Source organism: Galeopterus variegatus, unplaced genomic scaffold, assembly GCF_000696425.1.
Source record: "Galeopterus variegatus unplaced genomic scaffold, G_variegatus-3.0.2 Scaffold477, whole genome shotgun sequence".
Lineage (NCBI taxonomy): Eukaryota > Metazoa > Chordata > Mammalia > Dermoptera > Cynocephalidae > Galeopterus > Galeopterus variegatus.
The window spans coordinates 409,723-427,495 of NW_007726588.1; the positions used below are offsets into that span (position 1 = coordinate 409,723).

Here is a 17,773-nt window from a genome sequence, read left to right on the forward strand (position 1 = left end):
GGGGGGGGGGGGGGGGGGGGGGGGGGAGGGAGGGGGGGGGGGGGGGGGGGGAAGGATTGGAGCGGAGGAGGAATTGGAAAGCAGCCCAGTGAAATCTGGACCCTGATCTAGGAATTCCACTGCTTTGTACAGCATTTTGTGCATGGAAAAGAAAGAAATTTGTGATTTATTTCATCCCCACCTCCACCTCTCTGTTTATTGCTTTGTGTCATTGATGTAATGATGCTGGTTCTTCTTGCCAAACATTCCTAGGCTTTATACAGCATTTAATCTTTGCTTATCTTGGTTTATCCCAGGAAAGCAATTCTTTCCTGCTTACCAGAATTGCTGAATTAATTTGCTAGGACGGATGAAAATGAGGTGTTCTGTGTAGTAGATTCTCTCTCTCTCTCTCTCTCTCCCCCCCCCTTTTCTCCCTCTCCTCCCTCTCCCTTCCTTTCCCCCTCCCCCTCCCTCTCCCTCTCTCCCTCCCTCCCTCAAATAATATATGGTGGTTACTAATCTTCTTTGTGGTAGGAAGGAAAGAGAGAGAATTGGGGGGAGAAGGACGGAGGAACCACCATCCTCAGCCAGATAGGTTAGTAAATATATTCTCAGTTCCCTAATTGCATTTCCCCTATTGCTACTATTTTTAATGTTCCCTCCAGAACCGGAAAAATCATTGCCATGTAAGAAATCGTCTTTAAATTTCGATTTTGAACTATTGTCTTGAAACCAATACTCAAAACAATTTCAGTTTAAGTAATGTCTAGGTGAAATCACAGGTAAAAAACAAATAAAACAAATTTAATTGCCCTCAGCCAATATGCATAGTTTACACACAGTTTCAGCAAAGCAAGCATGCCAAGCAGTTTTTATTTACCTACACCTATAATGTAGCAAGGAAAGACAGGATCTAATTTTGAGGTTTAAAAATGTATTCAGCGTGTTCAAATTAGGAATATGTCAAGATCTGAAATCAAGAAATTTTTTTGCACAAAGTATGGTTACATTGAAGTTTTGGTGGGTTTAAAAATACCTTTATGCAAGAATGGACAGGAAAAGGGGGGAACAAAAGATCCTCGCTTGATTTGCAAGCCTGATGAGAATTGACAAAATTTACATATGTATTGTTTGTCCATACTGCTTCTTATTAGCTTTCCTGAATAAAATAAAAGCTTTTTAGACATATGTGCAAATTTAAAAAACAACAACAACCTTAATGCAAAGAGATTTAATCCTGGTAAGTGCTTTTTCTACACATATGACTGTTAAGATTAAATGTTGACTAATTTAAACATTATGAAAGTCAACTTCAAATTTCAGAATTATGTTGCTGTTTATTCTTAGTTTAGAATATAATTGTTTAGCTTTAAAAAGGCTATGATTTGATCATTAATAAATTAATGCAGATTACATTTCACAAATATATTTAAATGTCACGAATTTTATTTTACTTCAAGAAACCAAGTTCATCTATTTTCCTCTCTCTCTAGTAATACCTCTAACTATGATCAATCAAATATAGGGGATGGCTTTGTAAACCAAAAATGTGTATTTCTTTTCTTCAAAAAAAAAAAAAAACCAACACTATTTTCAAATTTTCTAATGATACTTACTTTTTGTTAGGTTCCTATAGTTGGTCTAGCCATAATGATAAATATGTTCACAGGTATTTACTATATAAGAGTTTCTGATCAGAAGTCAGAAATCTGAATCAACCTGAAAATCTTTCTGACAAGTTGTACATAAATTATATACTTTAAAATGCTGTTGGGGAGCTCATCTAAATAATTCCTTTGAGGAATGTTTTAATCAATTCTTGGAAAATAAAAAAGTTTTAAAAATGTAAATAAACTTCATAGCTTTATTATACGTGTAGCTCCAGGTCTCTTGTCTAAGATGGAATTCTGCCACATAATTTTTCCCAGCTGTGATTTATGATATAACTGTAATTACTAACCACCATTACTCTCAGTTTGGGGTAAAGTATACAAAATAAAATTATTGCCATTAACTTCTATGTGCTTATTCTACAGATTATCTTACACTGATCAAATACTTTGAAAATGACTTCAAAATTTCTCTTGGTGTCCTTCACACTTGCTGCACAGACTCTTTCAACTACATTTTCTCTCCAACCGGACCAGCAGAAGGTTCTACTAGTGTCATTTGATGGATTCCGTTGGGATTACTTATATAAAGTTCCAACACCCCATTTTCATTATGTTATGAAATCTGGTGTTCACGTGAAGCAAGTTACTAATATTTTTATTACAAAGACCTACCCTAACCATTATACTTTAGTAACTGGCCTCTTTGCAGAGAATCATGGGATTGTTGCAAATGAGATGTTTGATCCTATTCTGAACAAATCTTTCTCCTTGGGTCACATGAATATTTATGATTCTGAGTTTTGGGAAGAAGCAACGCCAATATGGATCACAAATCAGAGGGCAGGACATACTAGTGGTGCAGCCATGTGGCCCGGAGCAGATGTGAAAATACATAAGAGCTTTCCTACTCACTACATGGCTTACAATGAATCCGTTTCATTTGAAGATAGAGTTGCCAAAATTATTGAATGGTTTACATCAAAAGAGCCCATAAATCTTGGGCTTCTCTATTGGGAAGATCCTGATGACATGGGCCACCAGTTGGGACCTGACAGCCCACTCATGGGGCCTGTTATTTCAGATATTGACAACAAGTTAGGCTATCTCATCCAAATGCTGAAAAAGGCTGAGTTGTGGAACATTCTGAACCTGATCATCACAAGTGATCACGGAATGACCCAGTGTTCTAAGGAAAGGATAATAGAACTTGACCAATATCTGGATAAAGACCACTATACCCTGATTGACCTATCTCCAGTAGCAGCCATCTTGCCAAAAGAAGGTAAATTTGACCTGAATGTTGATCTGAAGCTAGGTCTGCTTGCCCCTTGTGATGAAGTGAATTGAGAATTTCTGTTTCTGTGCCCTTAAAGTATACTTGCCTGTGTCATGGTAATATTCTGGGTTTTATTCCTTAGATCTTGAAAACACAAAATCTCTTTTCTCAGAGTCTTTTTCCTTTTTTTTAGAATATTGATGCTCTCTCTATATTTATAGCAGTAGGTTTTAACCATTTTGGAATCAGAGAATAGGATGAAATCTACAGCCTCCCTTCTCAGAAAATTAAGATGGACAGATACACATAGAATTTCAATACAATTAACAGTGATTACATGGAAGTCCTAAAGCCTTCTGTAGACCCTTAATTAGGACCTGCTTAATAGGGAAGGAGTGGAGTATAAGAAGAAGAAAGAGCTTAGGTAAGTCTGAGATTTATTTTCCTTACTTATAAGTGGAAAACAATATCTTGAACTTTTTACAAACCTCCTGGAATCCTCAGACCAAACCTGTCATCTCAGCCTAGTCTCCATTTAAAGATAGGTAAAGGTTCAACATCCCAAGGTCACAAAGTAAGTGGCAGAATAGAAATGAGAATTCTATCCCTTACAGGGGAATTAAGAGAATCATATAAGACAGTGAATGTTAAAATACATATGTGCGCCTACACACAAAGTTTTCACCCAACGGCAAGTTTTTTCTTCTTGTGTAAGAAAATCACATTAACCCTTCGATTTCCTGTATAAATTGGAATGGTTTTCTCTTGTTGGGGTGTGGGAGGCAGGGACAAAACCCCAACACATGGATTTGAAAAAGATGAAAAGGGTTGAAGACAGTGCCCAGGTTTACGGCATTTGCAGTCACAGGGAGTACTTTTACAAAACCTCCAGTGTTGTGAGGACCTTTCCATTTTATGAGCTGCTTTCCACCTCCAGTCTGTCTTTTCCAGCACCCACCTTCCACTTACCATATTTTCTTTTCTACAGATTCTCTGTCTCTGCAACTCACAACTACCAGAACTTAGCTCTTTGTATTTGTTTGGGTATCCTAGACATTTTACTTTGTGCCACTAATTAATATGTGTATGTGAGTGTGCATTTAAATCTTTAGAGATTGGAGATTTCTGGTTCTATAAAATGTCCTCTCTTAATTCTATAAGGTGAATTTTCTTATGACAGAAGCTTAGTTATTTCTCAGTTTTCCCCTCAAGATTCTTTCCCTAAAAGGGATGGTGTTCTAACATGTTTGGCTGTTTTTCATTATGTTCAGCTCGTTTGCTTTTTACCTCAATAGGGAATCCGTTGCCTGTGGTTGGTTGGTTGTAGTAATGAGTGTCTTGTTCTGAGTGCCTCTCCTGCCTTCCCTTTAGGTAAATTTGATGAAGTCTATGAAGCACTAACTCATGCTCATCCTAATCTTACTGTTTACAAAAAAGAGGAGATTCCGGAAAGATGGCATTACAAATACAACAATCGAATTCCACCAATCATAGCAGTGGCTGACAAAGGGTGGTATATTTTACAGAATAAGTCAGATGACCTTATGTGTGAGTATGTTACAGTATTTCTTCTCATTCTTCATGGTTTTTTGCTAAAGTGGAGGCTATGGATAATGCAGCAATTTGTACACTGATGTTTTTATTCTGTTACTTGAATGTTGAAGGAACCACACTGTGTCAGTCCTTAAGCATCTGGAAATTTTTTTTAGACAATGGTCTATGATATACATGAGATATACGAAAATGTCCCTTTAGGGTTCCTATCATGTTTATTGACTAAAAGACAAGCAGTTGCCTAACAATGACATTTGTAGTATATTTGTGACTCATAGTAGTAGATGTGTACATGTACATGGTTTCTGGTTCTTAAAACAGTTTTTAGGTACAGATAATGATTTGTAAACCAATATTTAATCACACCAGGGAAACTGCTTTAAGAATTAAGAAGACCTTTAAATATAATTTCCTTAGGCATGAAAATAATTTCTACTTTTATATGTCCAGATTTTCATGTTTTGGCCAGGTAGCTCTTCTGTTAGAGGGATTGCTCAAAAAAAGACTGCTGTCTTTGAGGAGATATGTATTTTACTTAGTATAAATTTAAGGGAGTGTTCTAGAAATTCTAATTTGGTAAACTATAATTACACAATAGATGGTCACCTCTATCTTTGATAGAAAACCTTAATAATGCTCCTATTTATATCACGCTATGTTCACTTATTCAACAAATAACTAAATATTGGCCACTGCAGAATATACTCAGCAGGAGTTCCACAAGATAATTAAGCCCTAATGTCCAAAAGCAGTGGTTCTTAAAATGTGTCCTCTGATCCAGCAACATCCAGATCACTTGGGAACTTATTAGAAATGCAAAATCTTGGGCCCACCCCATACTTACTGAATTAGAAACTGTGAGGGAAGGGCCTGGTAATCTTTTACATGCCCCCCAGGAGCCTCATACACACTAAAGTTTGAGGACCACTGGCTTTACACATCCATTATTAAATATTTCTACTGGATCAAGCATATATGGTAGGGGCTACTACTAAAAAACAAAGTCCCTGTTCATGAAAAATGTTTCAGGTAAGTCATCATGATTTAATTTAAAATATGATTTTCTAATAAGTGTGATATGAGAGAATTATCTTTGCCTTCATGACTGAGAGCTGAGATCCCAACTTCTCATAGAAATGAACACCGCAATCATCCAATCAATTGCAAATTATATAATGGCACATCTCCCAATGTTACTATCAATTAGTTAAGTAGAATAGCACAGTACCCTGTCAGATAATTACTAGTGATTCAAAAATCCAGCGTCATTTTTACTTGAATAAACTCAAAAGAATTGTGACATTTAGAATGACTTCCTTAGATGAATTTTGCCAGGCAAATTTCAAATTACTTTGAGATGACCAGGGGTCAGTATATGAAATTCAGAGAAATTGATTTAGGATTTTTTTTTGTGGCCGTGTTAGTGTTCCCATTGCATATTTCCTGTAGCAAGTATAGTTATTAGAGATTAGTTTACTAGTCTTTCTCCTTGCCACTTTTAAAATAAAGCCAGTCAGTTTCCTTTGGTTGCCATCAAATCTGCAGTAGCTCCTTTGCCTTGCACCTTGATATAATGCTAGGCACACATGCCTTTAAAATGCAGCTTTTATTATACAGTTTTCATCTTTCAATTTTGTTTCATTTGATACATATTTCAGAAGTGCCCTAAAGTTTTTGCTTCATTTGTAGCCACATTAAAGCACACAATGCTAAGTTGGAACCTTATCTGAACCACCAAAGTCAAAAATTTTCCACTGTACCTACAAGTTCTTGATCTTTGTTTTTTAGTAGTGGTTTGCAGCTGTAGCTAGAGATTTGATTTTGTGGTCTTTTATTTTTCTTATGAGCATTTCCCCTTTTATTGGTAATTATGAGTTTATTATTTTCATGATAAGACTAAGAGCACCTTTATCCCTTTATCTTTATAACAATAATTGGCACATAGTAGATACTCGGTATTTGCTGAATATTACTTTGCCAACCACCAAAAAAAATTATCACTAATTTTTCCCGATCTTGGCTCTTTACCTTTAGCTTTGCTCTTTACCTTTCCTCTGTGGCTTAATTGGCTCTTTACCTTTAGCTTTGCTCTTTACCTTTCCTCTGTGGCTTAAGTAGTGCTAGCCTGTGAGAAAGGTTTGTGATCATTTGAGTTTTCATTTCCTGAGTGAATGGTGATGTTGACAACAGCAGAGATTGTTTGTCAAAGATTATTTCTAAAGTCAAATTAGGTAAAATTTGCATTTAAGTTCAGAACTTGACCATACAAAAATTATTTCCATTTAAATGTCATCTGGTCAGCTAACTTATTCATGCATTTTCTCTTTACAGTAGGCAACCACGGCTATGATAATGCATTAGCAGAAATGCATCCTATATTTTTAGCCCATGGTCCTGCCTTCAGAAAGAATTTCACAAAAGAAGCTATGAACTCCACAGATCTGTACCCACTGCTGTGCCACCTCCTCAATATCACCACCACGCCACACAATGGATCATTCAGGAATGTCAAGGATATGCTCAATTCAGCAACTCCAAAACCAATTCCTTATACACCGAGTACTACCCCCCTCCCTGGTAGTGTAAAACCAAGTGAATATGAATATGAGCAAGAGGAGGCATATCCTTATTTCATAGGGGTTGCTCTTGGCAGCACTATAGTGATTGTATTTTTTGTAATTTTCATTAAACATTTAATTCAAAGTCAAATGCCTGCCTTACAAGATATGCAAGCTGAAATAGCTCAACCATTATTACAAGCCTAATGCTACTTTGAGTGGAATTGCACATAGAAGTGGAGAATGTATAATTATGTCAGTGTTTGAAGGTTAAATTCTAGGAAACCAGTTTCAGACATTTGCAGTGACCATCAAGCATATATACATAATTTAAACAGTCTCCCTCTCTCGGTCTCTGTCTCTGTCTCTCTCTCTCTCTCTCTCTCTCTCACCCCCACACACACCCACAGGGACCAAAATACTTATACCTGTTAAGGATTAAGGATGTGAGAATATGTCTCCATTGTTCTAACTTATACATTGCACTTTAAATTACTCTCCTAATGGGTACTTTTATTTGAAATGCACTTTACGGACAATTATGTCTTATAACTTGGCTGAAAATGACAATTTTTTGCACCCATATTACAGAATATTTGTTATTCATTGTTAAACTGAATGAAATTTCTAATAATTCCTGAATGATGTACAAATCTATCTCCTTAAAACAAGAAGAAAGTGAAAACTTGAAAATTTAATGTGATCACCTTTGTACCTTGAATTTTGGAGAGATACATTCCCAACAACACGTTGCACATGTAGGTATTTCTTGCCATATTTCTTTCCAGAAGACATGAGTTTTCATTTATTTTTCCCCCAAAAGATTCAAATACTGACAGAGTCATTCGAAACATATTGTTTCTGTCATAAAATTAATTATCACTATTTCCTGATTAGTCCTATGGCTCTGATTTTTATAACAAAGACACCATGAATATACATTTCTTTCCTGGTAGTCTAGCAGTGGCCTGAAAAAATCAGGTACCATCTCAGCAATGTTTTTTCTCTTGTCTGTAATTATTTGCTTCTTTGAAAACTAAATCACTATTAATCACATTAAAAATCATATTCGATGAAACAATGTTTGTTTTCTTTCTGGTAGCAGGTAGTAACAGAGCACAAGCATCTTTAAGATTTAAGCATTTGAAAATCCAGAGTTGCAAACGAGCACCAACTATATTAGGTAAAATATAGGCCATTTAATCCTTGGAAAGAGCTGAATGGAGCCTGGAAAAAAATTAGGCAGGACCACGTTAGAGATGTTCACACTGTACCCAGAACAGTGGTAAAGGGTACCTGCTAGCAAAAACTGCTGCCTACTGGCCTGAGAGAAAGATTTGTTATCATTTGACTTTTCATTTCCAGAACTAAATGGTGATGTTGACAACAGCAGAGATTGTTTGTAGAAGACTATTTTATTTTTAAAGTCAAATTAAACTAACTCTTAGTGGTAACAGGTATTGAATCACAGAGGAGCTGACATTATATAGCCCTGTTTCAAGAAATATTTGAATGTCCACCTACCAGGTGTTCAGTGCAATCAGGATGAATCCAAATTCACAAATAGGCTTCTACCTCCTCGGTGGTATTTTTCACTTGCCTAGTCATCTCGGCCTCTCTCATTCCAATAACCTAAAGCTGTGCTTTAGATCTCTATAGTCAAGAAGTTTGGGAGAGATGTATTACATATGGCTTCACAAAGGAAAGCATAATCCCTGGAAAGCTTTCCTTGAAGAAAATAAAAGCAGTTTATAGACACATGACCCCATAGATAATAATGTTATTTTGTGCATATTTATACACCAGTTGGCTAATAAGTAGATAAAATGGTATAACTAACTATTCCAGAAAGAAAAGACAAATCAGATGTGAAGAACAAATGTAACTGAAGTTAAGTGCTTCCTAAAATTAGGTGAATGATTATTATTTTTTTAATGATAATACCAAGGAAGAATGTTAACACCTAATTCTCATTTCATTATAAAACCTTACTAGGACAGAATGGAATGACTGGAAGTGACCGACAGATAAGAAAGGTGAGAAGTCAGATGGTACATAGCAAACTCCTCAGGAGTCTGGACTCTGGATTAGACATGCCAGAATATGTGGGCACTCACGTTGGCTTCTTTGTAGCTATGAACTTAACTTGTATTATTGAGATGTTAGTATAATGACTGGAAGACAAAATTAATCCATTTTAAAGCATTATTATTCAAATGCTGTCTGTACATTTAAATTAATTGTTGCACTAAGTTCATTTTAGAAGGGGCTATGAGCAGTAACAAGAAAGTAAATTCTGTAATATCAATGAAAGCACTAAAATCCTGATAAGATTTGATTATTAGATGGTTTATTTTATTTATGGATATACTCCTGTAAAATATCATCAGGAGAGTTTACCTGAAGGAAAATAAAATTTTAAACTTTTCTGAGAAAATCTTGTCACTCATCCTTTGATAGCTTTTGTGTTGTTCTATTATACCTGCATGTCTTCATGGTCAAACTTTGTATGCAGTGAACACAAATTAGCACATGAAAATAAAATGTAGACTAGCTAATCTTACTAATTGTAAATAAGAATTTTTTAAAAGTCAGAGGAATGGAGCCCCCCCTTCAGTTTTGCTCCATATCCTCCACCATCAGTCATTTCATACAATTCCTTTATTGATAGGATTTTTCTCATTTGTGTGTGTTTCAGTTTCTTCTCCCTCTGCCACCTGGTATTTAAATTTAAATTACTTTTCAAAATGCTTTCTATCCCTGTAAGGTAAAACTAGCACTCTGTTACTAGCTCTTCTAGTTCTCATATTTTTTCAGCTAACTGAAGAAGACAAAGTTGATAATCATAGATCTAGGAAGGATCTAAGGGATCCCACCCCAAACAGGAAGTGGTTAACCCACTCTTGGCAGGTTCTGTACTCCAACTCTTGACCTTCAGCTGTGCAAGGCACATAGCTTTTTTCCAGATTGGCCTGTGCCCCAGGACAAAAATAGTCCTGAATTCTGGACTCACTTCCAGTGTTTCAATCTTCTGTGAATCTCACCCTGTTAATTCCTTATTACCTTGTAGGTAATTTTACACTTTAAAAAAGACATTAAAAATATATTTTAACTTCTGGTCAGGACAGGATAGCATAGACCTGCTTTTCCTTGCTCCTCCTAAGCATACTATAAACCCTGGAAGTAGTGCAAGATACTCTGAAAGGTGGTAAGAAGGCGGTGATCTGGTTGGGGACCTCAGGGCTGAAGGAACAGCACAGTGGCAGGGCTCCACTTGTTCCCCACACAACAGAAGGAGGCCACACAGGGCCTGTACTTCCCAATCCCCACCTAGCAAGACAGCAACCCAGATAATCTTAGTCCTCCCCTGGATCAAGGAGGTGTCTCTCTGACAACATCAGGTAATCCCATATCACTAGCAAGAGGATCAATACAATCAATGAAGGGTATCATTTGGGAACCCTGTTAAAAATAAGCAGCCAAGAGAAGCATTCTCCTTCCCCACCAGTGGGACTGAGACTCTTCCACTGAGAGATGTAGAAGAGGGCAAGCAGAACTTGCAAGATGGACCTGGCTACAGTAAACAACACCTAAAAAAGGGACCTAGTTAAAGCAAGTGGCCCTGTCTGGGAAGCTTCTTTATCCCCAGGGCCTGAGACTCTCGTCCTCTGCCCAAAGATCACATAATGGGTGGGGGGAGTACAAATCAGGGATTCCCACTACACCCACTCCCCCACCAAGAGACACCTGGCAGCTGGCCTGGGAAAGACCCTGTCTTCCTCAGGTAGGAACAGCCAAGATCAGTAGGAATCTCAGCAGCATCCCATAATCCAGGCACAAAGGTTATGAAAATTGAGCTATCATTAGAACCACAGCCCACAAAAGTAGGCCAAGACCTTCATGTTAACCTAAACAGCATGACTTTCTGCTAAATGTCTGCTGGCTGGTTAGCTTGCTTGGGAGAGTGTGGTACTGATAACACCAAGGTCAATGGTTCAGAACCCTGCATGAGCCAGCAGCCAAAAAAAGGAAAAATTAAAGGGAAACCATCTTCTCTTAACATAATACATAAAATATCCAAGATACAATTGAAAATCACCTGTTATACTTAGACCAAGAAAATGACAACTAGAATGAGAAAAGACAATTGTCACCATCAAGATGAATCAGATGTTGGGATTATACAAAATTTTAAAACAGCTATCACAAGAATACTTCAACAATCAACTGCAAATTCTCTTTAAAATAAAAAGAAAATCTCAGCAAGGAAAAATTATTTTTAAAAATGAAAATTCTAGAACTGAAAAATATAATAACAACTCACTGGATGGGCTCAATAGTAGAATGAAGTTGGCTGAGGACAGAATCAGTGAATTTAAGTACAGAACAATAGAATTCATCAAATTTTAACCAGCCTCAGGAACCTGTGGGACAGGAAGAAAAAAATCTGACATTCATATATCATCAGGGTCCTAGAAGGGGAGGCTTAAAGACTATTTGACAAAATAATGGCATTTCTTCAACTTGACCAAAAACACAAATCTACAGATCCAAGAAGTGGAGTGAACCCCCAAAGAAATCGACACCAAAATATATCATAAGTAAACTCGTGAAAAAGACAAAAAATCTTGGAAGTAGCCAGAGAGAAGCAATGCTTTTTCTGTAGAGGAACACCAGTTCTTTTTTTTTTTCTTTTGTGACTGGCAAGGGGATCGTAACCCTCGGCTTGGTGTCGCCCGCACCGCGCTCAGCCAGTGAGCGCACCGGCCATCCCTATATAGGATCCGAACCCGCAGCCTTGGCACTCCCAGCGCCACACTCTCCCGAGTGAGCCACAGGGTTGGCCCAGAGGAACACCAGTTCTAATGACAGCAAGAAACCATGGAGGCCAGAAGGCAGGCAATGGCACATTATTTCTAAAGTGCTGGGGAAAAAACCACTGTCATCCATGAATTCTATATACCATGAAACTATACTTCAAGAATGAAGGGAAAATCATCCTCAGAAGTAGGCTTAAAGATAGGCTAAAGGAAGTTCTTCAAACAGAAAGAAAATGGTTTTTAAAAAGGAAAAAAGAATCATGAAGCATGAGGAAGGAAGAAGGGAAAACTGCCTTTACTTCATTTTACAGATGAGGAAAGTCAGGCACAGAAAAGTTAAGTAACTTGTCTGAGGTGAGGTGGCTACTAAGCTGAGATGGAATTCAGACTTGGGCAATCTCACTCCAGACTCCATACTCTCCACCACATACAATCTCTCAGAAATTTGACTCTATCAATACGTGGAAGACTGAGTATTCACTTCTGCCTCTCCCTTTCATCCAAATCACTAAATGTTACAGAAATTACGTACACACACACATTCACAGGGCCTTCAAAAAGTTCATGGAAAGATTTGTATTATCTTTCAATTCTATTTTTCCATGAACTTTCTGAAGTACCCTCACATATATTAACGTAAAAGCAGTACAACTTCATGCAGTGATTGCAAGTATTGAGAATTATTACATACAAAGTATTTAGAAGAGTTTTGCTGGAGCATTACAAATTCCCATTCACTGTTAGCTGTTGTCATTATGCTTTTTATACTTAACAATGAATCCAGGAACTTCTGCTTCCAATAATGGCAGAACATGTGTTTAGACCAATCCTTACCCCTGTGTGTGTCTGTATCCTAATCTCTTTTTATAATGACATCAGTCAGATTAGGGTCCACCCATATGACCTCATTTTACCTTAATTACCTCTTTCAAGGCCCTATTGCCAAACATGGTCACATTCTGAGGTACTGGGCGTAAGGACTTCAACATAGGGATTTTGGGGGGACAAAATTCAGCACATAACAAGGAATGCAAAACAAAAAAAGTAATAATAATAATATAAAGACATTTAAAGACGATGAGAAAATGAGATGCCGTACAAGAAAATGTATTCACATCTCCCAATTTGGTAATATTCCATTGTACTCTCCCTTCAGGGTTGCTGTCGAGAGGTCTTAAGTCAGTTTATGTTCTCTCTTCCATATGTTTTTTAAATCCTTAATTCCCTGACATTTAAAAGCTGTTATCTAGGTCACTCCACTTGTCATTCAGTAGACCCTTTCATTTTAAAGGCTATCTCTTTTTCACTCTAGAAATTTCTCACAGTTTTAGTTTATTTTATAATTCCCTTTAATTCACTTTGTTTACCCTTTTCGGCACTCATATTAGTCAGGTGTTGAACCCTGTGAATTGGTTTATCATTTAGCTCTCATTTTTAACACTTTTCAACCATTCTTTTTGTTACACCATTTAAGATATGTTCTTGACTTCATCTTCCAAGCCTTAAGACTTTTACCTTTTGTGAACAAGTCTTGTTTTTAATTTTCAAAAGTTCTTGTTCTGTTTCTTTGTAATACTGTATATCAAATACAGTATTTATTTTAACTTCTTATTGAAGTAAAATATACTCCAAAGTGCACAAATATTAAACATGGCCTTTTATCAAAAAGTAAATCCATCTAACTACTGCTTTAGAAAAGAAGTAGAACATAGCACATTATCAGCACTTCTGGAAGACCTTCTTGATACCCTTCTCAATCACCACCTCCTCCCTTCAGCCCTATGGTAACCACAATCCTGTCTAGGAACACAATAGAATAATTTTACCTATTTTAAAACTTTATCTAAATGAAATCATACAGTATATTTAAGTTCGGCATTTTATGCTCAAGATTGTGTTTGTGAGATTCATCCATGCTCATGTGTGTAGCAATGATTTATTTTCATTGCTTCATGGAATTAAATTATATGAATATACCACAATTTACGTATTTTACCATTTTGGATATTGGAATCATTTCCTGTTTGATGTTACCATAAATAAGGCTGCAATGAACATTCTTGTTACATGTCTTTTGGTGCACATATGTATACCTTTTTGTTGGGTATATTTTCTAAATCAGCCTGGGTTTTTCCAAAAGCAGATTCTGAGATAAAGGATTGGTATGCAGGTAATTGATTTGCAAAGTGATCCTGAGAGTGAGAGGTGGGGAGTGAAAGAGAGATGCAGGGAAAGCCATACAAAGATAGAGAGTTGCCCTCCATTATGGGTGAATGGTGTTCAGTCCCACACGGCTTTCTGAGGAGCCTTGGGAAAGGCCTCTCAGAACTCTTTATCTGAGAAATGGAAGATGAGAGCAAAGCATTTACCCATGTGGTCGCCAAACCCTACTGGTTAAGGGTAGCCCCATGGGCATTAACTCCCTATACTTCTGGGTAGCGCATGCATAAGTGCCAAGCCTTATCTCATAGGCACCCAATGCTGTAGTGTCTGGGCCAGGCAACTCTGGGCCAGAAAGAGACTGAGCATTGTCAGGTTGCATCTGTGGGAAGTTGCCCAAAGCCAGGATAAAACTGGAGAAAGAAATAGGCGAATGGATTTGAGGTGGTACAGAGATGTCTAATACATCCACACGTGTGGACTTTTAACAAAGGTGGCTAATTCTGTTCATCTACTTGTCTATCCTCGTGTCAACACCATACTATCTTATTGTAACTTTGTAATAATTCTTGACCTCTAACAGAGTAAGTCCTACCATTTTATTCTTCTTCAGGATTGTCTTGACTCTTTGCATTTCTACATAAATTTTAGAGTTAGCTTACACAGTTCTATAAAAAAGTAAATAAAACCATGCTAGAATTGTTTGGATGCAAAGATCAATTTGAAGAGAACTGCCATCTTTACAATATGAAATCTTCCAACCCATGTGTTATAGCCCTGTTTATTCTACACTCAATGTTTTATAATTTTTTATGCAGACTCTGCATGTTAGACCTTCCTAAATATTCCACACTTGTTGAAACCAATGTAAATGATATCAGTTTTAAATTTTGATTTTCTAATTTTTTTCTACTGAGATATAGAAAAACACTTGACTTTTGTATAGTGACCTTATATCCAGCAATTTTGTCAAACTCAGTTTATCTGTAGATCTGTTTGGATTTCCTACGTATATAATCATGTCATCTGTAAATATAAAAGTTTTATTTTTTAATACTTATGTTTTTTGCCTTATTACACTTGCTAGGACTTCCAGTGCAATGTTAAATATAAGTGATGAGAATGGACATCTTTGCCTTGTTCCTGATCTAAGAAAAACATTTAGTATTTCATCATTTCGTATATTAGCTATAGCTTTGTTTTGTTGTTTTTTTATAGATGCCATTTTATCTGCTTCAGGAAGTTCCCTTCTACTCCAAGTGTGGGCAGGTTGTATGTTTATACGCTAAATAGGTTTTGAATTTTGCCAAATGTTTTCCCACATTCATTGACCTGATGTTTTCCTTTTTTTTTCTTTCCTGTTAATATGGAGGATAACACTGATTTTCAATGATCAAACCAATGTTGCAGTCCTGTGACAAACTCCACTTACTAATGTGCATTATCCTTTTGAAATACTGATGAATTCAATTAGATAATATTTTGTCAAAATTTTTTTTTGTTCATAGAGATATTCATCAATGATTTTTTTTTAATGTCTTTTTCAAGTTTTGGTACCAGTGTTACACTGGCCTTATGAGAAGTTAGAATGTGTTCCTTCTTCCTCTATTTTCTGTAAGAGTCTGTGTAAAACTGTTACCATTTCTTCCTCAAATGTGTGATAGAACTAATCAGTGAAAACACCTGAACTTGGAGTTTTCTTTGTGGGGACATTTTCTATAAATATGTGATAGACATAGGGCTACTAAGATTTTTTTATTTAATTTTGTGTCAGTTTTGGCATATTTTTCAAGAAATTTGTACATTATATCTAAATTGCCAAATTTATTCGCATATTTCCTTATTTTTTTAATATATGTAGGAGCTATAGTGACTGTCCCTTTTATTACTGATATTACTAATTTGTGCCATCTTCCTTTTTTTCTTTATATATATATATATATATATAAAATGCTATGACCAGTGTGTTTGTGTGTTTGACAGGGATTCTCATATATTCTCTCAAGAGATGGTTGTGTGTGTGTGCATATGTATGTACTGAGAGGGTTGTAAAAATACCCAAACACAGGCACCAAGGAGGCTGGGGAGTAGGAGAAAGGTGAAGCTGGCATCCAAACTTCAGGAAGCACAGGGCCTAGGAAATGATTCTGGATTCAAAGATCTAAGAAACAAGAGTTAAACCATGAGTAGACATAAGTAATATAGTTTTACTACTTTTGAAAGAACTCTCTTCCAGAGTAAAGAAAGTACCTTTTATTCTTTTATTTTTCCACAGTTACCAGCAGGGTTCACTGAATGAGAAAATAGGGAATAAATTAATCACTGTTCTACTAGACAGAACTTTGTTGAATCTATATTCAACTGGAAAAGTCATTACATACCTATGGCTATGTACAAAACATATTTAAATACTATAATCTCCCCACTGTTTTACAATCAGCTTTTTCAAACTTCTTTCCGTTAGTCAATTATAGTTCTGGAGGATCTGCAAAATTATCTTGGCTTTCTTTTCAATTATGTCCTTATGCTCGAATGTATATTTATACACTGTTTTAAAATTTTGATTAGATGTTATACACTTAATCCTGATTAAATCTGTAATAAATGACTGAATTTTTGCAGTATTTACTAAGTCATGTGAACGTCTATCACAGCATGTATACAGTATTTTGCAAGAAGGTGACAAATTTAAAAATTATCAATAACACTGTACTTTATTACAGTAAGAATGTTTTGCTAGATTTTATTCACATTTTTAAAATCATAAACAAAGTCATTAACTATAACTTCAAACAATATAATCAAAATATACTTAAGACATTACATACAAATTTCTTTAAAGCACACATTTTATTTACACACTATTTTAAGAACTGACAATAAATACACACTTTCCATTTTACCTTTGTCCATCATTTATAACTTTATGTGTTAACAATGAAGTAAAACCCTCCAGATAAAAGTAATTAAATGCAATCATCCTTAAAGTTATCAGATATGTGCAAGAAAGAGAAATACCCAAGAATAATGCAAAGGCATTTTAATCCTTTAATGTTCCAAAAATGTATCTGTAATTTCTTATACCAAGCCAATAGAATAATAGTACAAAGCATTCAAATATTTTTTATTCTATTGCTGTTTACCAGAAGAACTTGTACATTAATAACAGCAGAACTGTCCCTATGTTATACGTAAATGTACTTATTTGGAATTTACTCACTGAATTAATAAAAAAACATGTAATTAAAAGTTTTCCTAATACCTTTGTGTTTTGTTGTCATAAACAATTAAATGCTTCCTGGAGCCAAATTCTTTCTACCACACAGAAAACATAGCAGCATATTAATTATTTAACATAATTTACACTAAAACCTTAATGTAAAAGTCTAGTTTTACTAAAAGATCTTCTCAGTGTACTACAGGAGTCATTGGCTTTAACAGTGATATTTTTTTTAAGATACAAATGAATCAACACAAAGTTCAATATAATAATATATAAACTTTCTTTGATTAAACAAATATTATTCTTGTCCCACCCACAGATACTTAAAAAATAACCAGATTTTAAATTAAAGTTAATATTTCAAGAATGGAATGAAGGATAAGAGAAATAGGTAAATGCCCTGTTGAAAGGGGTAAGACACTGACAGGACATCCCTCCCTATTCCATCCTATATAAAAGTCATTTATATGGATTGGATGCCATGTACAGATTTCTGAAACTCATAATCAACATTCAAGCTAATGTAATAACTAAAACTCGCACCACTGCAAGAGCCAAGCTCTACTCAACTAGTATAAAATATCCTG

The 17,773-nt window shown here is 35.8% G+C and overlaps 1 protein-coding gene across 1 annotated transcript; it reads left to right on the top strand.

Annotated features, from left to right (window-relative positions):
* Positions 1–2,018: 2,018 nt before the first annotated feature.
* ENPP5 (ectonucleotide pyrophosphatase/phosphodiesterase 5 (putative)) lies at positions 2,019–7,453 on the top strand. The gene is made up of 3 exons (XM_008569205.1): positions 2,019–2,877; positions 4,243–4,419; positions 6,757–7,453. The coding sequence occupies exons 1-3, from the start codon at positions 2,049–2,051 to the stop codon at positions 7,188–7,190; spliced, it is 1,440 nt and encodes a 479-aa protein (XP_008567427.1). The 5' UTR covers positions 2,019–2,048; the 3' UTR covers positions 7,191–7,453.
* The last annotated feature ends 10,320 nt before the right edge of the window (positions 7,454–17,773 follow it).